Source organism: Chroicocephalus ridibundus, chromosome 6 (genome assembly GCF_963924245.1).
Source record: "Chroicocephalus ridibundus chromosome 6, bChrRid1.1, whole genome shotgun sequence".
NCBI classification, from domain to species: Eukaryota; Metazoa; Chordata; class Aves; order Charadriiformes; family Laridae; genus Chroicocephalus; species Chroicocephalus ridibundus.
The window spans coordinates 50,325,994-50,353,905 of NC_086289.1; the positions used below are offsets into that span (position 1 = coordinate 50,325,994).

The 27,912-nt window shown below is 37.8% G+C and overlaps 2 protein-coding genes across 8 annotated transcripts in view; one reads left to right on the plus strand and one right to left on the minus strand.

Moving 5' to 3' along the window:
- SPHKAP (SPHK1 interactor, AKAP domain containing) overlaps positions 1-3,196 on the plus strand; it is a 102,027-nt gene extending 98,831 nt beyond the window's left edge. For all 6 annotated transcript variants that reach the window (XM_063340034.1, XM_063340031.1, XM_063340032.1 and 3 more), the window contains one exon: positions 976-3,196. In XM_063340034.1, the coding sequence (XP_063196104.1) occupies positions 976-1,119 (144 nt within the window). In that variant the 3' untranslated portion in view covers positions 1,120-3,196. The remainder of the gene's footprint in view (positions 1-975) is intronic.
- On the minus strand, positions 2,551-27,687 carry DAW1 (dynein assembly factor with WD repeats 1). Of its 2 annotated transcripts, XM_063340038.1 has the most exons (14): positions 27,566-27,687; positions 26,235-26,307; positions 24,847-24,991; positions 21,696-21,754; positions 21,094-21,216; positions 19,498-19,597; positions 16,859-16,966; positions 15,707-15,813; positions 12,298-12,400; positions 11,788-11,902; positions 10,626-10,702; positions 8,490-8,652; positions 7,759-7,834; positions 2,551-7,629 (listed from the first exon to the last, which is right to left on the minus strand). In XM_063340038.1, exons 1-13 carry the CDS (start codon positions 27,669-27,671, stop codon positions 7,800-7,802), a joined length of 1,314 nt encoding a protein of 437 aa, XP_063196108.1. In that variant the 5' UTR covers positions 27,672-27,687; the 3' UTR covers positions 2,551-7,629; positions 7,759-7,799. The 2 variants fall into 2 exon arrangements, with proteins under 2 accessions (XP_063196108.1, XP_063196107.1); XM_063340037.1 differs by having other exon boundaries at positions 2,551-7,834.
- Between the last annotated feature and the right edge of the window lie 225 nt (positions 27,688-27,912).

Here is a 27,912-nt window from a genome sequence, read left to right on the forward strand (position 1 = left end):
ATTGCAAAAATACACTAGAGAATAATGAAGCACATCCTGCCTACAACAGTGCTCTTGGAAATCGCGTGCCTATTAAATATCATTAAAATACATATTAAAAGTTTAGGCTTCAGTATGTAAATAGCAAACAGCTACACTAGCTAGAGACACACAATATTTTCTTGTGTGGTTTAAAACTGGAAATGTAGAAGGAGCAAGCTAATTAGATATTGATTGTGAAATTCAAAGGAATGAAAAGCTTTGATTTTCATTTATGTGCTTCAGAAAAAAACAGGACCAGATGTATGACACTGTGAAGCCCATTATTAAGTACAAAGTGGACAAAATTCAGGATTTTTTTACAGCTGCTTAGGAACATATATTTAACCTCTGGTTTATCTAGAAGTTAAAAAAAAAATAATAATCAAATATAGATCATCTCTGTGATTCAGCCACAAGTGTGGCAAATGTCTTCATGTGACAGAAGTTTACCCAGAATTCCCCTCTCACCAGTACTATGTGAATACTTCAAATACTGTGGGATGTATGTGTGGAAATACAGAAAGTTAAATGTAAGTCAAAATATAGCTAATGGTAATGAAGGAAGATTGTTTTTTTTCTTTAAAATGGATAGTCACGCTTCCATTATTTTGACAGCGAGCTGTCGATAACAAAGGAAATTGTGATCTTTATCAAGCTCGCTTTCACTGTTCTTACTTTCATTGCAATAAATAAGAAATAATTTATGAGAGCAGCTAATTTAGAAAGTGGGATGAGATCCGACCAGTCTTTGGGGAGCTGCGGAACTTCAGAAATGAAGTTTTATAAATAGAAAGAACCTTGATGTTGCTGTGCGGTGAATTGTGTCCACACCCTCCTACAGCAGCGCTTTTACAAAGGGTGGTCTTACAGCAGTTTGCGGGTATTTCTTTAACAAAACGTTAGCAAAATGTAAACTAAATCCTAAGCGTGCTTTGTTTTGGTTTTTTTATTTAGTTTTTAGATGTTGTGGAATTAGTTCGACGGAAATCCTGGAAAGTGGGGGATATCTTTCACGCCGTGGTGCAGTACTGCAAGCTCAGTGAGGAAGGCCGAGAGGTGACGCCCAGCCTGTTTGACTGGCTCCTCGAATTGGGTTAAGAAAGTTCACCCGCGCAGCGTTTTTGTTTTATTCCCGTTTAAATAAGCAGTGGTTTGTGTAACGCTCTGACTTCCGAACATCACTGAATAAAACGAGCAAAGATATACAAACTCTACAGAAACAGCACACGTCTGTTCCGCAACTGAACCTGGAGCAAAGTGAAACCACGGTGTATCGTATCGTTCTGTATCATGAGGGACTCATGACATATTGTGCCGTAGGATGTACTGTACTAGGAGGGAATGGATTTTTAGCCTACACAGTAAAGGCTTTTTAGACTACACAGAAAAGGCTTAAGTATCTAATACGTTCCATTTTAATCAATTTGATTAAATCAATCAGCTAAAATGGGATAGTACACTAACACTCAGTTGTAAAACACCAATGTTTGTACACTTTAGCTATTAGCACCAGAGTGTGTTCCAGGACGCCTAGAAACATCCATGTCCCTCGATAAATAATTTTTTTTTTTTTTTTAAATGCCCATAGTCTGCTAAGGGGTAAAACCTTTTGGACACTTACCAACTTTGCAGTTAGACAACACAATAAAAAGCTGCTAAAAAACACAGTTTAGTTTCCTTCCATGTGATTATTTCTCTTCCATAGCTGTTCCCCATTCCCGTCTTCTTCTCAAGGAAACAAAATCTAGACTCTCAGTTATTAACCTTAAAAAAACTCATTCCTTTTCAGTGGGAGGCAGCGCAGTTCCGCACAGCTGGGCCCGGTCTGTCCCCGCACGTCAGGGCAGCAGGTTCCCGAGCCCCGTCCCACCGCAGACCTGCCGCCAGCCACCTCACCTCTGTGCCTCAGTGTCCCCGCCTGGTAAGAGGGAGTAACGATGGTACGTTTGTTACCTAAAGTGCTTCTGTTTGAAGCGCTGTGTAACATGCTACATATCAGTTAAAAGCGGTGGGGGAAAAAAAAAAAAAAGAAACTATTTTAATTTTAATCAAATAAATTGTTAATAAGGTGAAGAAATGCACACCTGAAAAGAGCACCGTCTCATTATAAAAATCTTAACATTAATTTTTGTAACTTACAAGAAAGCAAAATGATTGTTAAAATTTCAGCAGACATGCTTGTTCATTTTGGATATAAATGTGTGGACCGTATGTGATAGTTCACATCCCTATAACATTTATATTACTGTTTGCTAAGATATACTATGGTATCGTCTTGGTGAGATGATCTGTCATATCACGCACTTAATGAGACATTCTCTTGACTCTGCCAAAGAGATTGGTTTTGAATTGAAAGGTAACTATAACTTATCACACCACAGCCCTTCTGGGATTTGTTTCTTTGAAAATTATCTTTCATCTCTCCCTACCCCAAATAACATATAGAAAACCTGCCTGCTTTTCCCAATAAAATATTTAAGAGATGTTTTATTTTCCATATAATAGTATATGCTTCTGTAATATTTCTTGGGGAAAAAAAAAAAACTATCCTTTTGCACTAAATATTTTTGAAAATTTTGAAGTAGTTTTAAATAATTTATGAAAAAGAGCCATATTCTCAATTTTATCTTTAAAACCATTCCTGAACTTGCATGATTGCATCACTCATTTGTTACAAAATACATACTGTTAGTGAATCGAAATCAAACGTGGAACATTAAACAACATGAGGAATTCTAGATCTACTCTGCAGTGTGAGCAAAACAGCAAAGGTCGCTTTGCTGTCAAGGTCAAGGTCACTTTATTGCGTCCACTGAAGGTAACTGTGTGGTGCCGCAGCCCGCTCCTAAGAATTGCTGAACACCCGTAACTCCCACCCACACGAGCGGCAACTCCGAATGCTCAGCGTTTCTGAGGCTGAAAGTTAATAAAAAGCACCAAGTGTTATAGACTCAAAGTGCTTTGTTTGAGTTAATAAACCGGAAAGTGTATTTATTTTTAAACCAAGTACAGTTAGTTGTCAGTATACAATTTTTTGCTGTGATAGAATAAATGTTTACTTATCCTACAAAGCACAAATATCATGACAGAGTTGTAACAGTGTGATGCAGTTTCTCTGTACAGTAGTTCTTAATGTTGCAATTTATTCAGAAATAAATTTATGTTATGATGTGTGTCCTCTTTGCCTTCTTAAGAAGTTCATGAATGTGCTGTGGTTTTTTCTGACCTATTAAAGAATATTTGCCTGCCATCCCTGTAGCTTCTCAAAGCTCTGCTTCCAAATGAAAAGCCTGCCCCGTGGGCCTGACCAAAACAAGTCAGAGCAAGCTCCAGGTCCTACCTCAGGACCAAAGCTCCGGCTTTACTCGGGTTCCACAATTCATTCCAGTGATGCAAGGCTAATCATAACATTCTTAGTAGCACAGTAAAATAAAGAGAAATTACACATTCATTCTGAGAATTAACCCCAGAATAACTCCAGATAAACGCCAAATCTCTATTTAGGGCTCGCTCTGGACACTTTAGGTACCTGCAGGAGGTGGGGAGACACAAGTTCAGGACTTCCTTCTGCTTGCTTAAGTTTGCACAGATATTTACTGCCCTATTCCCCAGGTGTAAAAGGTATTTCTACTGCTAAACAGAAAAGGAAACCAACACTTAGCTGAGCAAATCAGAACTGGACTTGTCCACCATTAAAAAAGGCTGAAAAAAAATAAAGTCAACTTTAATGACACATAAATGAGAACTTTGTAAAATCTCAGAGTAAAGTACACGCAGTTCAGCCTTTCTATGTACGTGAGATGCAGGTAGTTAATATCACGAGGGCCCAGAGCGGGTGGCTGCTCACTGTCTTTCCCAATACAAACTAAGACCCAACAAACAAAACTCATACAAGCCAGATTAAAAGCAAACAGAAAGAGGCGACGCGTCACCAAATGAGAGGATGCAGAACTCATACATAGGTTCAAGTGGGAGCTGGATACATACTTGAGAGAGATGCACCACAATTTACCAAACAAGAGAAGCCCTCTGAGCCTCAGGAGATGCCCTGGCCACCAGAGGCCACCCATGGCAGCAGCAGCCCCTTGCCGCAGCCCCTGCTGCGGTGCCGCTCCCGGCCAGGGCTGCCCCTCACCCTGTCACTGCAGAAAGGCTCCAGGGAAAGGTGCCTCCCGCCCTGGCGTTGACTCCACCACCCACCTAACGGAGAGCAGAATTTGGCCTGTAGATATGTTGATTCAAACACTAGAGAACTACCGACTGAAAAATAAGTATTTAAAACCTTCATTTTCAGTTTGGTTTTGTTGGGGGTTCTTTTAATGTTGGGATCATTAGAAGCTGAAAAACTATAGTCTTCCTCAATTTTGTCATAACACTGAAGATTGTCACAGTATCTTCAAGTAAATTAACCATTTTATAGTGGTTTATGATAAAAATGGTCACCTGTTTACAGTTATCCTATCAAATTCAGCAGGTAACTTTTCTGGAGAGGCCGATTTTATTGTTTCTCTTGTCCAGGTTCATGCAGAGCTGCATGACAGACGAGCATAAGAACGTCACCATGAACCCTGCACTCTGACTTTCAAAATGTCAGGGGAAAAAAAATCACCACTCCATTGAAATAAAGAGCCCACCTGAGCTACTTACTAAGTAAAACAAATTCCAGCTGAGAAGGAAAGCACACCCGCACCAGCCAATTTAAGAATTTTACTTCAAGCCAGAGCCGTTCCTAAGCCTTTGCTAAGTATGAGCAGACTCACAATGCCACTATTCAATTTTTCAAACCCACTCTAAAGCCAGTCATCACGAGGAACAGGCCCTCAGAAAGCAACTTGCAGCTGTACAGCATTTAGCAGGATAGTTAGTTAAATTAGACAGCTGGACCATCAAGCTAATTAAAACAATTTGCAATGAAGACAGGTCTGGCTGGTGGATAATGTGCCTTCCTCACAGCTTCGGCCGAAAATTAGACAGTGAAGTGCAGCAAACTGCAAAAATATAACCAAGCAGGATATAGTTCATATCCTTTCACGAACTACCCAGCAAATGCAAGTGATCGCATGGAAGGAGCCAAAAAAGAAATTCTCACAAAATGCCACTTTTAAAACATGAGTGGATATGAGTATTATTATCATCTGTTCAGAAAATAATTTGAATCTTAAGAGATACCAAAAGCATGCATCAAGAGTCCAAGTATACACCACATGCTTTCACGGAGATCCTTGTCTGTGTCTTGCAAAAACCTGTTCTGTCCTGAGGAAGCTACACGGTCCAAGCTACAGGCTGCTTTCCCAGAAAAACAAACTCGTCTATTCCCAGAGATACATACTGGAAGGATGCAGAGGTCTAAAGGCCAGAAACAACACAGCAAATACGATTTCCACTGTGACAGGCCTCACTGAAGCACACTTCAGGAGTCTCCGGAGGGAACCCTTTTCAATAAGGTGACAGCAAACCAAGTTTGCCGGCATTTCAGGATATTGAAAGCCACATCCCACTCCAACCACCCAGTGATTAAAGCAGCAGCTCAGAGAGCGTAAGGTATGCAGAAGCCAAATGTTTTTATAAGATTAAAAAGGCACCAGACAATAGAGTTAGAGCACATACATACGCTATTTCGGTTTCAGGGACTGAAGTGGAATTAAGAGAAAGGGATCAAGCTGCTACCAGAGACATATTTTAGGATGATACATCTATACAATGCACTTTTAACGTACATCTTTACAACTTATTAAATCTACCTACGGGTAAACCAAGGCGCAGAGCACCTAACATCAAAGCATTCATATGATGGTACCTAGGGTACTATTGAAGTTCTCACGAGGCGCCAAGTCAACACAATTTTCATCAGCACTGTGAATCGCACCAGATGTGAATGTATTTCACATTTGAGCAGGAAACCTGGATAACTTAGCCCGAAAAACAATTCTACTCACTCAGTGAATCTAGGGAGAGTCAGAAATAGAGCCCAGATGGCCTCCCAGTCCAACGCTTGGTCTACAAAACCTTGACTCGCTCACAATTTCACATAAAAATAGGACAATAGCTCAAAGCCAAAAGCTACTACAGATGTTCGATTCACTGAGTCACTAGCATGGTATAAGAGAAAAATCATAAAGGAAAAGGCAACAGAAAATAACTCATCCTGAAAGATTCAGAAAAAAAAAATACTTCCTAATCACAGTCCAAAGATTTTTTTTCACTTTCTGATGGTTACACAGCAAGTCAAATTTCAGTTTTTAACAACGTAACAGTATTTGTACACATTTCATTATATTAATTTTCCTCCGATTTTGTCAGCTGGAAATCCCCCATGTCACACCTATAAGCACAGGTGCGAAGCGATCTAGAGACACTGGGCAATTCTAAAGTAACACAGAACCACACTGCCCTTCCTGCCCCTTTTAATTCCGAATTACTGAGACACACTTTCAATATCCTAAGCCTTTGCACAAGACAACAGGAAACACCACAAGCATTACAGTAACATTAATATCAGCCACTTTGCCTACTGGTAAAGGTTTAATTTTAAATGATCTGCAGCACACTGCTCCCACAACACGACACTGCTTGAAACAACCAGGATATTTGCCAAGTGACGACAGGCACTTTTGTTTCTTCGTTTACACACAAGGATGCAGGCAAGCCCTCACTCAGAATGCATCCGCATTAGTAACTTCCTATTCAATTTAACAACATTTAGAAGTCAAGTCCATAACCACCTAGAGATGTATTATATAAACAAAATACCTTCAAGTTCATTCTCTGCTGCACTCTTCCTTTTTTCTTTCAGTCAACACACGCACACTGTGTTCAATCCTACCCTCTTTGCCTCTCCATCCTTCTTCCAAGGCAGCCAGAAGAGACCAGTCAGCTCTGCTCCTTCACTGCGCCCCTACAAAGAGCAACTGTGCTTCCAGGTGCTCTGCTAGGCAGTGGGGAGAGCTCTGCACAGGTGAAACCTGTTGGCAATTGCTGGTGAGAGATGAGGCTGGGCCAGAGCTCTTTGTACAGTGGTAAAGAACTTGCGGGAGCTCCTCATCCACTTCTCAGTTTCTGTCATCATCCTTACAAGTGGGACCGTGTATTACAAGTAGCAAAACTGGCGTTTTAATTCAATACTTTATTACACAACAAAAAAATACAAAAGTACTCAGAGCAAGTGCATAACACCACCCCTTTCACACCTGAGGGTATTATAATGCTGTATTTTTTTTATTAAAAGGGTTACAGGTTAAAAATTACATGCAAAGAAATAGAGTCATTCTACTGAATTCATTCACGCTAATGATGATTCCTCTCAGGTGACTGGGATAACAGAGCCAGATCTTCTTGGTGGTACCAGTAAAGAGGCAACATGCACAGATTGAAATACAAGAAAACATTCCGTTAAAACATAAGGAAAAAAAATCCCAACTCTTTTTACTGTGAGAGTGATCAGACACTAAGCAGGTTGCCCAAAGAAACTGTGGAGTCTCCGTCCTTGGAGATATTCAAAACCATGTCAGTCGTGGGCAGCCTGCTTGGTTGACAGTGCTTTAGCAGGGGCGTCGTACTAGACGATCTCCAGAGGTCCCTTCCAACTTCTACTGTTCTGTGATTCCACATCTACCAGACATCAGCAAAGTCAAAGCTATCAAAATCTAGGTAACTTTTCTACTTCAACAAAACTGAAGGCGAACAGAGGGTAAAATAAATCAGATCTGAAAGACTGAGTTTATTGACTGTGAAACTCACAAAGTAGGCATATCCCAAACTGGATCGTTCCTTCTCTTCAGTCAGTGCCATATTCTACAGGTGTTATCCTTGCTCCCTAGTAATAAACACACATTGTGAAGGAATCATTTACCTGTATCACACAATTTATCCAATTTTGTTAACACTGACATCAACAATCAACCCAGAATGCCAAGGAGCTAGAGAAGTATTTTCCTGTCCACAACGAGCAAGAGACAGCAGGACCTACAGCAATATTTTTATCTGAGAACAACTCCATCCTATATTTTGGTAGTTAGTCAAAAGATGGAAGCAATCACAAGTACTCTGTTCACACCTTTTCCCACTCCCATGACTTTTTGTCTGAAATGAAGGAAACCTGAACAGAGCTCAGTGCCAAATACACGAGAGCTGTGCTCCCATTTAAAAAACTTTGCCCTTTGCTCACCCAGACCTCCCCTGCTGCAATGCATTGTGAGAAAAGGGCTTAGTCACGGGTCAGGTGTTAGTATATGCCCATAGGAGAGATGGTAGGGTATGCCCTTGCCTTTATACAAATTTGTTCATTGCCATATGCACTTAAACCTCAGTTCAAAAGTGAGTTTTTAGCTTTTCTTGACTATATTTTAAGTCACTGCTGGTACATGTATTTGGGATATGGCCTCAGGAAACTTCTCAGACTCTTATTTTGTTTACCATAACAAGATTTCAAATGTCTCTCAAAAAAAAGGAAAAAAAAATATATTAGTTACCTGTAATGATTGTATCACCCTTGTAATTGAAAGCACAGGAGAATATCTCATCAGTATGACCCTCTAATATCTGAAGGCAGTGTCCAGTAGCAGCATCCCAGAGTCGAGCTGTTTTATCAGAACTGGCTGTTAGTATACGATTGCCTTTAGGGTTGAAACATACCTTTAAAAAAATGTAGAAAAGAGTTATATTACTTAGCAAGTCAATATACCTGGAAAATGAAGTTCCAACCTAGTGATTAAAAGATGAAAAGAGGGACCAGCAACTCTTGCATTCAGCTTTTCAGCTAAAATTAAGGACAGTAGTCCACTAGAGTCACCCCAGCAAACTTCCGTGGCTGAAAACTTTGTGTATGTACAAAGGTCTATATACAATGACCTTACTATAGGATCAAGACTTCAGAATATTATCCAGCAAAATCACAATTGCTCTACAACCGTAACAACTTTATTTAAATGTTATCATTATCCCAATGTAACATTTATAGAAATTTCAGAGTTCTACATTAAATAACATACATGTCTGTAATATCAAAACTTCCACTGAAGGCAACTTACTTTGTAGTATGTCTTCATATTTGTTAAACATTCATTGCCAAAATTGCATGCATTTCCAAATAATCTGATATATTTTTATAGCATTAACCAGACAATACCAGGTTTATTATATAATGCAAAATTGCTTAATTACTGAGGGCAAAATGCCCCTTCTCCAGAAATCTGATTTCCAAGTCATAACCTTCCCAAGTGATCACAGCTACACAGAACATCGCAGAAACAGACTGACTTTTCAACATGCTCCTGGATGAGCAGATTCTCACTTCCAGCAAAGAAATCATTCCAGCGCTAAGGACCCTGGCGGAAGCTGTCCCTAACCTACCCACATGTCAGCATGGGTTCAGGCTGCGTTCCTCCGTGCACCTACACCGAGTGGGAAATATTGCAGTGAGTATATTAGTGAGGAAAGACCAGCCCTTCTGACTTTAATATTCTCTCAGCAGAGTGATTATAATAGCCTTCTCAATACAATGAAAGCACCAGAGTTTTGTTCACTAAGAATCATCCTAGTTTCAAAATATTAATATTCCAATTACAAAATACATCAAACAAAAGCAGCACAGACTTATCATACCAGCCTGGAAGCTAGTGAAAACTATCCATTTGAAAGAATGATGAGAAGGTGCAAGCATTAAATAACAAAGTTTGAAAAATATGTACAATTTTGGAAGTAACTAAATGTATTTGGAACTGAACTTTGTCATTCAAAATTGAGCCAGACAAGACTTCCAGCAAAGTACACGAGCACACTCCTCATGACCAAGTGATGTGTGAAACAGGCTTTATACTTCCAAGTCTCTTACACACTTTTGAAATAAGACCTTCCATATATTTTGCCACAGAAATACGCTTTTTCTGTTCCATTCCATAAATTGGGTGTGCAGACAAATGAGAAAGAGTAAAGAGGAGCAGACCTGGCAGAAGCAAGGAATGAGGGTGATGGTAAAAACCTCAGAGGCAATAGCCCTAAGATGTCCTCAAGAGACTTAAAAAACTTGTGCATGCTCTGTCAGAGAATCTGGGGATTCCAAGGACTTAATAACACAAGTACAATTTAGGAGAGGTCAGACAGAAGCTGTATTAACTATAATCACAGTGAGAGAACATTTGGACAGCATCTCCTTCTCTGCTCCCTGTTCTCTGCCAAGTCATTGCAGAGACCTGACCTGTACAGTGTTTCAGAAAAAGGAAAGAGGTAAAGAAAAACAATCATTTCAATGTTAATAAAGCCAGGTATCCCTGGGAGGGATGAACTTCTTAAGTAGCTTGCTAACTGTCACAATTCTAAGGAATCAAATAGTAAAGAATATGACAATATGGAGAGATGGCTCTTGGTGGAGCACACCCAGTATTATCGTATCTCAGAAGTGGGAGTTGGAAACAACCATTGACTGATAGCTTTTAGTTGAAAGGAATGTTCTTTTAGTAAAGATAACTTCTTAGCCAGACCTCTCAATCTTAAATATCAACGATTTTACCACAACATTCTTTAACAGTATCCCTGTGCCATGGAATAACTGGTGGATTGGATGTCACGTGTAATCGAATAAGAAAAGGTGCAAACCACAAACAACTTACCTTTGAAATTTCACCTCCATGCCCTTCTAGCTTTGCAATGCACTCTTTTGTTTCTGCATTATAGACTCTTGCTGATCCTGTTGTAGTAGATTAGGAGCCATTTGTGATTGTTATGCTTAAGCATGCATTTCAATAAGAACATTTTAATAAGGTTGGAAGGGCCTCATCCTCAGGATTTCAAAAGAAATAGAAGACAATCATAACACAGTTTCCCCCAAAGATAAAGTATGTCAAAAAGGATCTGTAATCTGGTTGGAAAAGGTTGGCTTCTTAATGGTTTCTGCTGTAAAACTTCTAAAATGTGAATACAAATGTCCACATAGAACACGGACCACTGAAGTCTTTAATTTCAGAATGCATGTACGATATATTCAGAAGGCCTTCATTATATTTCAGATATTCATTCTATTTAATGAACTATTAATTATGTTTCATAAACTATTGTTTACATCTCAGGAAGCTTTTCACATTGTCTTATGTCTAAATTTGGCAACTACAGCAAATCAGATCCAAATAGTGTCTCCCATCCAGTCTGGTATCCCGCTTCCGGAAGTGCAAATCAAAACACTTAAGTATGTAAAAATAATATGGTATGTCTTTATGTCTTTATGCACTATAATATAACACTGTGCAGGTGAATACAAAAAACTACTTATTCTGCTTCCTAAAAAAATAATAAGCTTGCAAAATTGCCACATACCAATAACAAAATTGCTTCTTTCACTGCCTCTTTACTGTGTGTTCTCTTGCTGTGCATTTGGAAAGCCTAGTTGCAAATCCACCATTAAAATTCCAACTACCTTTTTCATTTAAGCCTAAATTTGAGCCACTCAAATCAAACTTCACTCAAAAACTACTTATCTAAGCATTTAAAATGCATTTCCACCCACAAGTGAAATATTTCCCTGCAAATTTGAAGTTAAAAGGGAAAGACTGGTTGAGTTGATTAAAGTGTGAAAAATAAGAAAATTTTCTCTGGGGAAAAATTCTTAAGTTTAATGCCAAACTTTCTATAATGCAACAAACATTGCTTGATCTATAGTTTGGAGTCACGATAATCCTCTTTCATCAAGCTACATTCAAAGCAAAACCAACGGAAAAGGACGAAGGTGTTTTATGCTACTATTGCAATCCTTACAGCAGTCCCAGTCACTTCACCCACCGTCAGCAGAGGCAGTTGCAATACGTTGGCCAGCATAATCAAAGCAGACATCCAGTATTTCATCACTGTGACCTGTTAACGTTGCTATATGTGTCCCAGTCATAGCATTCCACAGCTGCATAGATAAATAAGGGTGATATTTTTGCTTATTTTGACCAATTTACTTGATAAATATCTAGTTGATCCATAAAGCAACTTGTATAAACCCTTTCTGATGTCTGACAACGCATTAACACAAAACCTGGATATAAATCAATAGAGTCATTGTTTAGTCAGTTTAATGAAGTTCTGTATATTTTTTTATTTCAGTGTATTGATTAAACGAGCCTTAAAACTTATATTGTTATTTAACTAGACTTCACTGAAATGAATAAGCTTATAGCTTCTGCATTTAGTTGTAAATTCTTTAACTAATTACATGTACTAGTTTAAAATAATGCTCTTTCATTTACAAAAGATATATATTTATATATCAAGTAGCTGTATTCAGTACCTAGTCAACTTTCCTACCATGCATGTTTTGTCCATTGATCCAGTGACAATGAGAGAACAGTCCCAGTTGAACTGTGCACTGCTAATCTCTCCTCGGTGATCTATTAAGGTATGTAACATCCTACAAAAAAGAGAATTTACATTTTTAGTGTGCATTTTGATATACGCATATAAATTATAAGTAAGTTTGTAAAATGGTATAGTTAAGGTGTCAAGTCTTCACCATTTTATCCATTAAAGCAATTAAATGGAGTGGTACAGCTCATTTATGATTCTAGTACTACATCAATTCCATTTTTTATCTTTGAGACAGAAAGGCAGTAAGGAATAAAATGGAAACGCCCTCCCTTCTCTTCCAAAAACATTTTAGTGAATGTATTTCCACTGAAATGTGATAACTTCCCAGTGCCAGAGACAGATTTCTTGTATTCTTCTACATACAAAGCACAAAGCGCAAGTTTTTCCACATTTCTCTCCCATTATCCTACTTCAACGAACTGTAAACAGTGCATCTTTAAAGCTCCATATAATCTAAACCATTTATAAAATCCACTGAAGATCAGATGGAACTTAATCAGGTACTAAATGTGAGCATGTTCCCAAGTAACAGGCAGATGACGGCCTAAATGAAATATGATTTCTAATCCTCATTAATCCTAAACTTCTTGCTGCACGAGACTGGCAATACTAGTTCCACTAAATTCTTCAGCTTTAGCTGAATAGAGAGGGTACAATTAGCCATTATTGCTTCCTATGAGTTAATGGCCTATAAGGCAATGAACCCTGAAAATGATTAATCGCCATATATATATTAAAGGATTATTAAATTAGGTTATTATCACAATGCTAATATGACTGTATCATTAGTAGAAAACTGCTTGAACTAATGGATAAACTAATGACTAGAAAAACAACTAAATGAGTTTAAGTGACTGAAGTGTTTTTATTCATCGCATAAGATATGTAAGGGTAGCTAAATTAATATATATGCTAAATGAACAGCAAAGCAAATCTCCTAGGCAATTGAATTTTCTATTTGTTTATGATAACAAAAACTTGATTAAACTTGTGTCATTTTATAGAATTCTACTATTACTTGCCTTTTACTTTCTAACAATATGAGGCATGCACCATTGTAATTGTGCAGACCTTTTTACAGTAAAACCAAAAATCAACAAGCAGAAAACAACAGTAGGAAACTTAATTTTGTGAACATATTATTTGGCCATAGAAACTGCTGTTACTGTAATACCTAATACCCAAAATAACTAATAATGGAAAAAGTTTTAATTTACAATCTAAAGACTTGAATTTCCAAATTTCACAAAGACAGTCCAGGCTTCAAGCTTCAACATAAATATCTGGTCAATAAGCAGAATAAATAGCAAAGTATGGGACATCTCACAGAAACCACTATCTATCAGACAAACAATTAGAAAGAACACAGAAAACAGACTTGTGAAATGCCATGAAAAAAATCCATTTAAATTATTTAAAAAAATAATAATAGAAAAAAATCAGCTTCAGTCATAATAATACTTCTTTAGCTTTCAGTTTCCAGTGAAACTTAATATATGGATGCTCTAATATTTGCACTAGAATTACAAATAAGAAACCGTCTCTCTCTCAGCATCTTGGTGTCCACAACTCCTGACCCCAGTTACAGGCTGTTGATTTGTCACATGAAACTGAAGACACCTTCAGCTGAACTGTAGCTGACCGTACCTGCCATGGAGAAATTATTGATGAAATACAGACCTATATTCCAAAAGCATGTCCTGTGTTGTGTGTGTGTGTCCCCCTCCCGTTTTTTTGTTGTGTGGTTGTTTTGGGTTTTTTATAAATTTAACATTTTATGAAGAAAGCCTTCTTGAACATTCTTGAGATTTCTTGTCCCTGCATCAACTTCCCTCAGGACAATTCTGGATACCTACCCAGAATAAAACTGAGGAACACAGTCACCCATCGGTCAGCCAGCAAAATTAAAAGAAACTTCAAGTTGTAACTCAGATTTGGAAAGCAGTGTTTCTCATGTATTTCATATGGTGAAAGATGGGCATGCACAACCTCACCTACAAGATTTTTGCAAATCTACCTGAACCTGTATACAGCAAAGTATGATTTGCTCACAGTATTTCTGACTGCAACTTTTCATTATTACTAAATATATACATCCCCAACTGCCATCTAAAAGGCTGAATGCTGGCTCTGGCACAATTCTGTTGCCCACTAGCCAATCACTAGAGCTGCCAGTGTTTAAACAAGAATTTTCTCCTTCATATTCCACTTCCTGGTACTGACCCTGACATGAAGTCCACATTCATTTCTTAGAAAAAAAGAATGCAACATGAAAATCCCAAGACTGAATTTGCTGCAGGCTCAGACAAGAAGCTGGAAGAAGAAACTGTTTTCAAACAAAAAATATTTGCAAGAACACCAGGCTGAATGAAGTTGAATCCAAAGGTCTAGTTTGCTGAGTGAGTGCCTCCTAAGTATTTCCATGCCAAACATTAAAATTCTGGTGTTGAATAAGCTCAAAGCTTACAGGATCAAGTCGTAAATGATGTACTATGTACTATGTATACTTTTTTTTTTTTTAAATCACGATTACTCTCATTTTGAAGTGATACGCATTGTTTATTACCCCAAGATATCACTATACACACACTTCCTTTTATATAGACATTTCAGAGATATTCCCCTTGCTGTCACAAAAAGAAAAAAGACATGACCTCTGAGAATGTAACAAAATGGTTTTCTTCATAAATTACTTTGTCAGTCACCAGGGCAATCATTTTATTATTCCACTTATACTGAGTTTCCAGTTGAAAAAACAAGTGAATTTGTCAGGATAATACAACAAGTTCATATTTAGCTACTAAATTATTATTTGTTGGCATCATAATCAAGACATTCTGTTCTCTGTAGTCAGAGGGGCCAAATTTTCTCCACTATAAATTTATACTGACTTAAAGGATTGTGGAAAGGAAAACAGACCCTCTATAGTTTTTAAAGACAATGTGACCAGGCTACTTTTCTATGACATAAAATATACTTTCTTTCTACTTAAACAGCCTGTTCCATCTAGAAATTATAGACACCTTCCAAACCATGAGTTTCCATGTTGGTAAAATATTTTCCTGTTTGAAGATTTCATCAGCAACAAACACAAGATCTGTCCATTCTGTCTGCCTCCTCAGTGCTCATAAGATGGAAATTTAGGGAAAAAAAACATACAAAAGCACTTCATGAGCAGCATTCCTTTTCAGAAGAACAAAGAGAACAGGAGTAACAAATGATAAGATGAAGGAACGTATACTCTAAATGAAGCAAAAACACAAGGTCTGTAATTTGTAGCTCAACATTGTCTCTTTCATTTGTCATGAAAACATGCAATGTAAAATTATATTCATTAGTACTTTAGTACCTGCCAGTGCCAACATCCCACACTGCTACTGTATGGTCAAAGGAGCCAGTGATAATCCTGTCTCCGGTGGTGTTGAAAGACAATGCAATAATTTCTGCTGAGTGCCCCTGAGAGAATTTTAAAAAAGGAGTATGAGAACGCAAATTATAACTTTTCCATTAATGTAGTTTAATATGTAGCTTTTTTCCCAGCAGTACAATCCTTCTATAACCCTTCAATATATCATTTACTGTCTTGTCCAATATATCACAGCTTTTGCAGAAAGATATACTGGACTGTGGAATAGTCAATATCCCAATAACTGAAAGAAATCAGGCACATCACTTAAGCAATGAACAATTGTTCAGTGATGTCATCAGTGTATATTTCCCATATTTGATTTAAACAGAATCATATTTGTTCATCAATACATACTGAAACCAGATGATTCATTTTACAGTAAACTACAGTACAGCTTGTCATTGGTGTTGGTGGAGAGGGTTGGAAAAATTAATGTGCACATACTTATAAGCTAAAAGTTCACACATTCCACTGCTCTTTGCTCTGTTCGGGGCTCTAAGGAAGATAAAGTCAAGGAGGATAAAATGCCTTCCTTACTCTATAGGCCACATACACCAAAGGAAGCTTATGCACTACCTGTTATTTAGGATTTATGCACGAGAAATGCATTGAAACAGCACAGGCCAGTCTGAACCTGTATAATCCCAGTAAGCCACGTAGAGCAGAGAGACAGCACAATCTAGAGGTAAGTGGATGTATGTTGTCTGCTGATGCTTACAAGAAGAAGATCCATACAGATGTAGTGTTTGACATTAATGTTCTCAGAGTTCTTTTATGTTAATGCAGAAGTGGTCATAATTTACAGTATAGCAACCTGTTTTAATGAGCGATGGAAGGCATTCTGATCTATAGCAGTAATGTCATTGAAATGAGAAATTCTGCCTTTTGATAAATAGGACTTCTTATAAAATACCATAGCTCTATCATTCCCTTCAAGTTTTCTTAATCTGTTTTAACTGCAGTCACTGTGGGACCACCTGGTAAAAGAAACTCAGCAAGTTTTGAAATCATTGGAACGGTTATACTGTTATTTGTCTCAGAAAACTAAGAAAGCAAGGAACATTTTTAAAACCGTAAGGAAGGCAAACATACACTTAGAGTGACTACTTCTTCGCCTTTCTCTATATCCCATAATTTGGCAGTGGTATCCATGCTTCCAGTTGCCACCAATGTGCTCTGAAGATTAAATGATAAACATACCTATAGCAAGAAACATTGGATGGAAAAAGTGGGAGAGTGTTTATATACATTTTCTCAAAAACAATGGGTCAGGATTAATATTTTTTTTTAAAAAAAGACAAAATTTTATGCAGAGTTCTTCCAACAGCTCACTAGAAGAGCAACAAATCCTTATCACATAGCTCTGGATGACTACTCAAATCAATTGGACTGATTGGCTGCTTTGCAATGGTAATGCATTAAAAAGACTTACTGGAAGATTTCCTGCATTGTTTTCTGAGCCTGGATTAAAATTCGCTATTTAGGTGCTTCATTTTGTGTCACAGGGAGCAACTATTTAGTTCTGAAAGTTTTAATGAAAAGCAAGCCTGAAGCAGTCTGTTAATTTATTAACAGTGCATAGTTAACTGGCAGAGAACTATGTATTCAGTATCAGTATCTTTAATACAAAGATAAACTTACGCAATCTTAATAAACAGCTACAAATATCTAAACCACCTCCTCTAACTCCAAGAAGTTTTAATCACACACACTTGCACACTCACTCATCCTCTCTCAGGGGATGAGTGGGATACAAGCGCATCCCCATTTCCTAGCAGTATGTGTTCCCCTACTCACACACACCTGCCCTAGGAGACGTGAGCGCTTTAGCTTTAGTTGAACCCATGCCACTTCCTACAACTTGCTGATCCACACACCAGAGAGAAGGCATCCAAATTCACATATGCACGTCTCATGGGGGTGGGGCGATGGACAATTTGGCCCTTTTTGTTGAACCCCGTACTGACAATTCACTAGTCAGATGAAGACTCCTCATGGTGTCTCCAAAAGGAAGGTTACACTCTCGGGTCTAGGCAGAGATTGTGATGCCCTTGGTGACTTCTGGAAGCACCAGAGCAGGTTGTGACAACTTCCAGACTAATATGTCCCCCACCCTGTTATAAATTATCTTGATTCTTTCATCTTTTTCTACTTCTTTCCTTTTCTTTCTTCAAAATTCTACTTCTTTATTTCAAAATTCTCTTTGAGATTCTCCAGTTACTGTTCAATCTGCCTGACAGTCCTCCCTAACACAGTTTTGTGTACCCCCAAACACACTTTGTACACTCATACTCTTTACAGGTGTCATTATCTAGGCCATTTGCTGAGGGCATTGCCACAACATCATATTTATTTATGAAAAAGCAAGAACAAAAGCTCAACAACTTCCTTAATTAATTTTTCACATTAGAAAATCATGTAGTCATTTTCCCATTTTCTGTAATTATTCAATATGACTGTTCTCCTAATAAAGAATAGGAGGTGCCATGTAAAGAGGAAGACAGTAGCTAGGGTCACTGGTGCATTTTCATTATGTCCACTTCTTTCTTTTTCTCTCTTTTTTTTTTTTTTTTATACTGAATAATTATGAACATGCCCTTGCCAGCAAAGTATCATATGCAATAATGGCCTTTCAGAAACTAGTCTCATTCAGAGAAACACATCATCTTCTGCTGGCTATTATATTCTACTAATTACTTGCTAGCACAATTCATAACACTTTGGGTCTAATCTAATGCCTCCAGAAGTCAGAAGAAATTGACAGGCCTTTAAATATTTAGCCAACTGATTTGCGGCAGCAAAATCACTGCAGCCTGTCTCAATAAGCAAACGCATTCTCCAGTGTAAGAGGTAACTGTTTTGAATTATCCAGAGAATCAAAAACCCACTAAAACCAAGGTCACATTCCACCAAGGTAAACCACCATCCACCAAACACACCAGCTATAGGCCTCACAATCTACAAATTAAATTCCAAATGTTTCCAGAAATGCTTTATTGAATAATGATTGTATAGCTATTTCTGTTAAAAAATATATTCTGCATTGACATTAAGAGTTTCAGTGGATTTGCCCTGATCTTTTAAATCGGAATGCTGTGTATCAAGATATTCACTAATGCTAATAGGGATCTCAGTGCACTGGAAAGGAAACTAACCATTTTTAAGCTAAAATTATTTTCATTTCATGTATCTTTGACATTTCAGCATCCCACATATTCCCAGCTAATACGCTTAGAATTTCAGAAATTCAGTCTTCTATGGCTCCAGTTGGCCCTGTATGTGAAGTACAGATCTACATGTGAAAGACAGCAATACAAGCAATGACGTTCTTGTGTATTTAGTTCTGCAAATACGAGACACAATGCAAGATACCTAGAAAAAAAATTAGATGCATAAACAAATCAAGGAACAGATATATGCAGTAAATTGAAAATTCCGATTGTTATGGTGTTTTTCAAAAATGTTTTCACATTTAGCAAACAAGTGAAATTGGAACAAACTAAAAATAAAAATATAATTTCAAACTGTATACAATGTTTTATTCTATTTCTTAAGAACTGTCAGAGTATTTTTTCTTGTAGTGCGGAAACATTCACAATATCTGAATGTGTGAACAGACGCAATAGAATAGCTGCCCCTTCCAGTCTCAGCTCACAGGGGCTTGGAACGCACAGCCGTCAGTGATGGAATAAGAAAACAAAAAGGAATAAGAAGTGTCCATCGGTACTCACTATTTCTGCACTATGTCCTCTGAAAGTATGATAACATTTTCCTGTTTCTGTACTCCACAGTTTGCAGGTTTTATCAAAAGATCCAGTGGCAATCTTGTCACTAAATGGAAAAAATCCTGACATTTTTATTTAGAAAAAAACCTCTGACCTCAAAGACAGTAAAACTCACAGAAACAATACCCAGCTGTTGAATTTTTCATTCATTTTGGTGCATTCTGCTGCACTATAAGATACTGAAGCAGGATTTCACAAACAGAAGTTACATTAGTAGAAAAAATTAGCAGACATAATTAGTTTTTCAAAGAGCTGCTGTGCCTATCTGTTAGCACAGAACTGTTCATAACTGATGACTAATCTACATTAGGGATGAAGTTATCTGCTGGACTTCCAGATGTATTTAAAAGTTATGTCATTTTGTCAGATAGCACCTGTTTATCAACAGTTACAAACTCCTTTTATAAGCAGTTTACCCAAATTTCAGAGGTGGAACTCCACTCCCACCAAAGTCAGTGGAAGTGTTGTGATCAACTGCAGTTAGAGCAAGACTGAAGTGAGGTACCCAGAAAATGTAGCAAAGGACACTGTATCGAAATCTAAAGATGAGCAGGAAAAAAAAAGTTCTTTTATACTGAACTTTAAATAATGTAGCTCAGGGTTCTCACCAAGCTTTCGCTTGCTATATATCGCTTCTCCACTTTAATGTTACAGTCTAGTTATTGATCTTTGCACAGATATTTGTCATACATTACTTTCTTCACAGTACATAAAAATCTCATTAATTGGTTACTTTAAAATAGTTAAGAATAATAGCAGAATATAAGACATTGACGTAGCAGGTTCTAGGTTAGATAAAGTCTTTTCATCTAGAAGGAAATGATGATGCTCCAAATAATGTAAGAAAAAGTCTGTAACTATTATTTTCTGATGTTGATTGTGTATTGCTTAACTGATAAATCCAGCATCTGACAGTGAAAGAAGTAATGTGATTCAATATAAAAATAGGAATTAATTTTTCCTATTTTGCAGGGAAGCAAAACAGTTTACTTATACATGACAGCTTCCTCAAGAAGCAAATGACAACGAAACTTCGGTAGCTAACATGTAATTCCCTTCACCTATCATGTGGCAATTCTAACCTAGGGCAAACAGTTATTGCAGAAAACAAAAGATGCATAGATTCATATTTGACATTCATACAGCGGCACCCTGTGGATTTTATAAAAATTACTCAACAGCTATGACACTTCTAAATTCTGTCCTAAATAATAATGAATGTGCCACACCAAATGGAGAAACCCACTTTTATTATGACAGAAACGTTCTTTCTCCTTAACTGCAGCAACACAAGATGTAGTAAGTACTTATATTTCACATCATATACAAATTATAGCAGAAAACACGCTTGAGTGTATCTCTCATAAAAATAATATACAGTGCTGTTCCATGGTGATTAGTTATACTTGAACTTTACAAATTCAGAATTTTAACCCTTTCAATTTGAGATAATATATTTGATGTTAAAGTCTGAGTAACAGTTCTGTATTTGCAAAATACATGATTAGCAATTATGATGTATCCCAGAGAAAATATATTTACCCATAGGGATTATTGAAAGCTATTGCATAGACAACGTTTCCGTGTCCCTCCAGCGTACGTAGCTCTTCTCCTGATGCAGTATCCCATACTTTGCAGGTTCTGTCATAGCTTCCAGTGATAAAGCTAAAGGAAAGAGAAATTAATTTCTGAATACAGTAAATATCTTACTGGTCCTGGTGCATAGTCAAATGAGTTATTTCCACAGATTTCAGTTAGCACTGTCTCAGACCCTAAATATCTTCTTTCTTTCAAAAAAACAGATTAATGACCATAGAGATTCCTTTTTTTTTTTTTAAACTGTTACTCATAAAAAAAATTGTTTCTAATCTTTAATGTATTTCAACTAGAAAGCAAGCTGTTGCTTTCAAGACATGAAGAAAAAATGATTTGGCATGTGCCCACAGTTGAATCAATTTACATGAAATTCCACTACAGTGAAAGTCCCAAATGAATTTATGTCAAAGATGCTTAGAAGTAGCACAGCTGAATTCTTTGAATTCTTTTTGCAGCAAGATAAGAGCACTGAAATTCCCTTACAATTTAATTTACAAATACAAAACTTCAATTAGTGACTATGTACTTTGACTTTGAAAACAACTTACCGGGAACCCGATTTGTTAAATGCTACATTAGTCAGTGGCAATATATGTGCTCTAAGTACCTGAAACAGAAGCAAGGGAAGGAAGAAGAAAACAACATTTGATGAAAATTAAAAAAAAAAAAAAGAACCAATAACAATTGCTTAAAATATTCACTAGGTTAATATTTTCTTCTCCTCCTGTCAGAGTAGCAGTTACAGCTGCAATACATTAATCTCTAACTAAAAACATCTCCCATGCCTCAACAGGTTATCACTGTAAGGTATTATATAGTATTGATTTGAAATTTATATTTTACTTGAATGAACTGTCTTTTCCCCCATGTTTGCTTTTTCTCCACCTTCTCTGAGACCAGCAAAGTAACCCTAGACCAGAGATGAAAAACAAATGAGTGAGGAGATCACGTCTGGTGAGATCACTGATGAAAGAAATCCCAACTAATACTAAGCCTTATATAGTGAATGAAGAGATCCAGCTGAATTGAGTATTTTGAGTCTTTTAGGTTATGGGATGCTTTCAGCTAGTATATGATTTTGTTTTCAAAAACATGAAGAACAGAAACAAGATACATCTACGTCCTGTGAGGTCATAACAAAAAAGGCATGCAGAACCATAAAAAAGATAGTTATCAAGACAAAATTCAAAGAGGGAATTTCAAATTTGATGTCTGCCTGTATTGTGTAGGTTATGGAGGTGACTCTTTCTAACGTTGCTTCTAAGGCCCTTTAAAATCAGACAGTATATATGTTTAATGTAAATTATCTCACAGCCATAATAATAGTAAGGTTTATTAAACATAGGTGAAAATGGTTTCAGATACTGCCAATGAAATTAAGTGTGCTGTGATACTTTGAAAATGACAAAAGAACAAATAATAATCTGGTTTGTGTTTGAATAAGGTGGCTACTGTATATCAGGGTTTGCATTTGAAACAACTTTCACCTATTACAAGCTGGCTTCTGCTTGAGTCTAAAGCATAATAAAATCATATCCTGGAAAATCACAGCAACTGCTGACAGTGAAGTAAAGGGATGTTAAAAATACAGCAGTGGTCCACTAGGTCTTCTTCACAGTGTAAGAATGAAGAAGAAATGATTTATGAGCAACGCGATTTAATCACTGACATATTACCAGAGCTTCAACTTTTTGTTCTTAACTCTAGCTTTCTCAGCTGTCTGTCTCCAAAAGAAAAACGAAAGGAGCTCAGAGATCATCTACTCAGAAGAGCAGGGACTGATAAAATGGAAATAACAATGGTCAAGTGAAGGACTGAGAGAGAGAGAAAAAAAACATATTTAATGTTAGAGAAACAGCAATTTCTGTTCTCTCCAGAAAGTAAGACAAGTTGTACTTTCAGTTACAGCAGTGGGAATGACAAAAATATTTTGCTTTTTTTTTTTTTTTAAACAGCCACAGAATACAAATATCTACACATGAGAATGGATAATCATGGAAGTTTATGGAAATTTGACCCATGACATTTTTAGGGCTCCATGCAGGCAGCTCTGAACAACAAACATGTTTAACCATTATGAAAAAAGGGAGGAAAATGAGATGGGTTTATGTGCAATTTCAGATCATGGGACTAATTCTGTTCTTCCAATGCCCAGTGCTGCAGTTGCTTCATCCACAGAACTCTAAGCCAGCAAGAATTGCTTGTGCAAATGATACAAGAATCAAACCCTAAGGCAAAATTTAAAAAATGTACCTCAGTTCTGCAAAATCTGCTACAGCAGTCCCTTAGATAAAAATCTGCAAATCACCACAGTATACCATTTCTATGCATTAGTTTAAAACCTGAGAAATTGTTACAAAAGCTTGTTTCTCTGTAGGGTACCTAACACAGCACTGTCACCCCAATTACTGGAAATAACAAAAAGATGGGTTTATACACTCATTTAAGATTATGCTCCAGTGCAACAGGAAAAAATATTCCTTTCCAAACAATGCAAACACATTTAAAAAAAAAAAAATTCTCGCTTCCACCCACCTCTTATATTTTATTAGCATCTCAGTAGCTTTAAATGGAACTGAAACATAAAACAAGTTAATTTCAGACACTTCTGACTACTCTTCAGTGAAGGAAATAAGCCAGCACTGATTGGATTTGCCTGCCTCTAGTACTTCAAAATTCAGAAGCTCAAATGTGGCACTATAACCAACAAAGAACAAATACTTTATTTACACTGAAATTTAAACAAATATTTGATGATTTCCCAGACTCTGCGATGAACAAACAATTTTAAAAGCTTGTGAAACGCAAGGCATTTTCTCAGTTGAGAGCATACCTTAAAACGGAACATAAACTTTTTAAATTTAAAATGCCTTATTACATAGCTCTGTTTTCAAGGTTAAATACACAGATCTTTGCAGAATTCACCCAAATGTGTAATGTTGGTCAAAAGAATCGAAGTTATGTCTAGCAACGTGTAAGGGGTTTTTTTTAGCCAAACAAACCAACACAAAACTTCTTCCTTTCCTCTAAATGTAAGGTAACAGTAACATAGGACTGACCAGGAATTTTTAACAGCTACACATTGCCATCTGCTGACACAGTAAAGATACAACACTTAATTATTTCAGATTGCAACATACAATCTCTGGAAGTAATTTTATTTTTATTCCCACAATGAAATACAAGTAAACCTATTCCTTTCTGACAGACTGAATCCTGGATTTGAAGCCCTGAAAGGTCTCTCTAATCATTGTTTTTAAAAAGCTTACTCATTTAAAATAAATTTTTAAATTACTGTCTGTAAACTGAAGATGAGCCTTTTCCCAGCAGATAATTTACTTGGGATCGATTTGCAGGTTTTGTTTAAACGTAACTACGGGTGTTGCTTGTCCCCCAGGCCTTATTTAACAAACGAGAATTCTTTCTCTCCATCCAAAACACACCCTTGTCCATAAGCCTGTGTAAACAGTGTCTCGGAACAGTTACACCTCCCAGACTTTTCGGGGAATTCCTGGCCGACATAACCAGTCCAGACTCAGTCACTCTAAGCAGTGCAGAGGTGATTGAAAAGAGTCAAGAAATTGGCCATAAAGTCCAAATTTTGCTCTCATGCATAATATGCAGCAGTTAAAACATACTCGCAACACCAGAACTGAAACCCCCCAAAATGCCCCAAATTATTTTAAAGATGTCTCTGACCTTAAAAAGATAGAATTTGTGATCCTCTTTTTCCTCTAGCTTCTCTTGCAATCTTCGTACTAAATGTATGATGTGTTCCTTACATGAAGCTGTGATGAGAGGTTCTCCTTTTCCAATTTCTTCTACTAAGGCTATGGCATCTGTGCTAATTGGGGGGGGGGGGACACGTGTGTAAAAAAAACAACCAAACAAACAAAATCTATCACCCAAAAACCAAAATCCACCATATTTCATCCTCTGTCAATAATTATGAATATAAACCCAAGAATATTATTTACTTGCAGAGAAACTGAAGTAAGCAATTAAATTATATGCATTTATCTCATTCTGTAATGGCTTAAAGAAATATGGATAAAGCACTGGTGCATAAATTACATGTAGCAGTACTAAAGCTAAATAACTTCTTAAGTCAACATTCTCATTACAACAAATTTGTCCTATTCCTCACAAGGAATACATATAGGAGTTTCAGATTGGTGCATTCCAACTGTCTGAAAGCCAGCGGCAGATAATTTGAGTATCATCCTCCACATAGCAAGTCTTACTTGCTTCCTCATGAAGTGACCTCTGCCTTCTATCTTACCGAAAGATATCCTTATCAAACTTAAATCTAAACTTGACTTTGAAATACATTGTATTTTTTATTCTTCAGTTAGGCCAACCCCTGATTTTTAGATATATCAAGCTCCTGCAAATTCTCTCATCATCGGTAGGATACTAGAAAATCAGATTATGCACTCTTACTTATTCTTTCAAAGAAGCCAACTGCAATTAGGTTTGAAACAAAGGAAACCAGAAAGCTTCCATTACTTGCAACAGAAGCAAGTACTTAGTTTCTCCACACAAATACGTGAGAGGGAATCACCTACTTGCCTATCTTACACTGCCTTACCTATGGTTGTTACGAGGATTAATTCACTAACAGGAGAGATCTGAACTGATGCCTAGTTGTTACTTTCAGTGATTTCAACAGAGGTCCTTTAAACCAATGTAACAGGGGGCCGAGTTAGACCCACTGTTTGAAAATGTTCTGAAGACCAGTAACACTATTACAGGACCTAAGAATTAACTGTCATTCATCACAATATTAAGCGCTGTATATTTCTGCTGGCTTTGTACAGGCATCTTGATAATCATAACTCTATAAACAAAAAGAGGCTTCACCTCTGAACAGAAAATCATGATGGTAATATTCAGCTGGAATGCAAGATTCTGTATTTAAAATAGTAGGAAAATGATTTGACTGTGTTATTTTTTTCTTAGTGTGTGCTTTAGTGAACAAAGACATAGGTGACCTCAATTATATTTAAAACAATCAAATAGAGTTGTATATGAGCATGCTACAAAACGGCAGAGAGTGCTTTTATCTGAAATAATATCATACTTACTCAGGTCTAAGATCAAGTAGATCTATAGATCTGGTCTTTGGCTCACCACCTTGTACATATTCCAGAATAATTCCTTTAAAAAAAAAATAATAAGAAGGTCTTAATTAGGTATCTGGGATTTTATAAAGGCACTGTAGACAGCGATGCTTCCACTTTTATTGCTCCACTGACTTCAGCAGACCTACTACCAGTTCTTGGAACTGGAACGAGTTTGTCTGTTCTTGCTGAGAGTTAGCAGGGTGATGAACAACTCCGATGTGTTTATACAATAAAAGATATTAAACATTATTTTATGACCCATTTTCTGTTCTGGAAGTGAACATACTCTTTTTTCCCCAACTTTCTCCATTATTTCATCAGCCCTATTTTCAAAGAAGCTGTCCTGAAGACACTTGTTGTAGTTTGGTGTTCCAAGAAGCCTAGAAAATATGTTTTACAAAACCTGTTCTATTTATTTCAGTGTTTGCAAAGGCCTGTGTGCAGTAATGTATAGAAAATCATAACACGCTTTCCATTTCTAGGTATGCTCTGGCATCTCTGCACCTTCTACTGAGCTGAAGCATTAAAATGTTTAACCGCATTGCTTCCTGTTTTGAAACAGTTGTTAAAGAGTTCTGCTGCTCCTTGGTTTTCTGCGGGAAAGGATGCTTTAGATGAATTTCTATCTCATTTTGCATTTTTCCAAGTCCATAAGAAAAGTTATTAAGTTGAAAGGAAGATCCGATATTACAATACACTTCCTGAGCTGGCCATCTCCATCATGTTTCACTTCTTAAAATTCATTAAATCTCCTGACTGAGTTCATGATAAACGATGAAGGCAGCTCAGCAGCACAGCTTTCCAAAGCATGGTTCTGCTCAGAAAATTCACAGCACAGAGAAAGAAAAAATAAGAAATGTGGCAACTTTTTGCTAATCAGACCTCTTGACAACACAGGTATGTTGTTTTTGGTGCCAACTACCACCACTTTTGACCTTGTAAAACTCCTTACAGCAATGCAAATAAGACCGCCTTGATTTCGCAATGGTAATTCATTAATTACAGCCCTGATGAGCTGGAAGTCCCTCCACCGACCGCAGATGCCAAAATACCCGCACCTGAAGCCAACCCAGCGCCATCCACCAGCTTACTTCTGTCCTAGCCCATGACAGAGGTGAGGAAAACGCCCATTACAGGAGACCCCCACCACCATCACCACCACCCCCCCCCGCACACACCCCGCGCCTCCCTCACAGGGGCGGCCGCCCAACGGCGATCCCCACGCCTGGCCCCAGCCCCACCGAGCCGGCACGGCCCCTGAACAGGGCAGTGAACCGTCCTGGCCTCCCCACCCGGCGGGTAGTAGCGCAGCAGCAGCCGCCTCAGCTTCATCCTCCTCCTCCTCCTCCGGGCTTCGTCCCGTTCCCATAGCAACGCCCCAACAGCGCCTCCGCGCATGCGCCCTGCCCTCAGGCGGGAAGGCCCGGGCGCCGCTTCGGGCCTGGGTGGGGTATGGCGGTGCTTCTTCAAGCCCCCGGGGCCGGGCTTTTGGCATCCACACAGATGGAGGGGCATGGTGGGGAGCCGGTGTGGAGAGCTGAGCACCGGCCCTGGTGGCTGCGCGGCCGAGGCAGGAGGAGGACACGGCTGCGCAGCCGAGGCCTAGGCCTCGGCTGCGCAGCCGTGTCCTCCTCCTGCC

What these genes read in the sequence shown, in the direction of transcription:
- DAW1 (XM_063340038.1), bottom strand. Translation starts at nt 27,671, where the DNA reads ATGCGCGGAGGCGCTGTTGGGGCGTTGCTATGGGAACGGGACGAAGCC. An exon ending in ACAAATTCTATCTTTTTAAG is followed by an intron (nt 21,755 to 24,846) that starts GTCAGAGACATC and finishes CTTCTGTTTCAG; the next exon opens with GTACTTAGAGCACATATATT. An exon ending in TGCAACTGCCTCTGCTGACG is followed by an intron (nt 10,703 to 11,787) that starts GTGGGTGAAGTG and finishes CTACTACAACAG; the next exon opens with GATCAGCAAGAGTCTATAAT.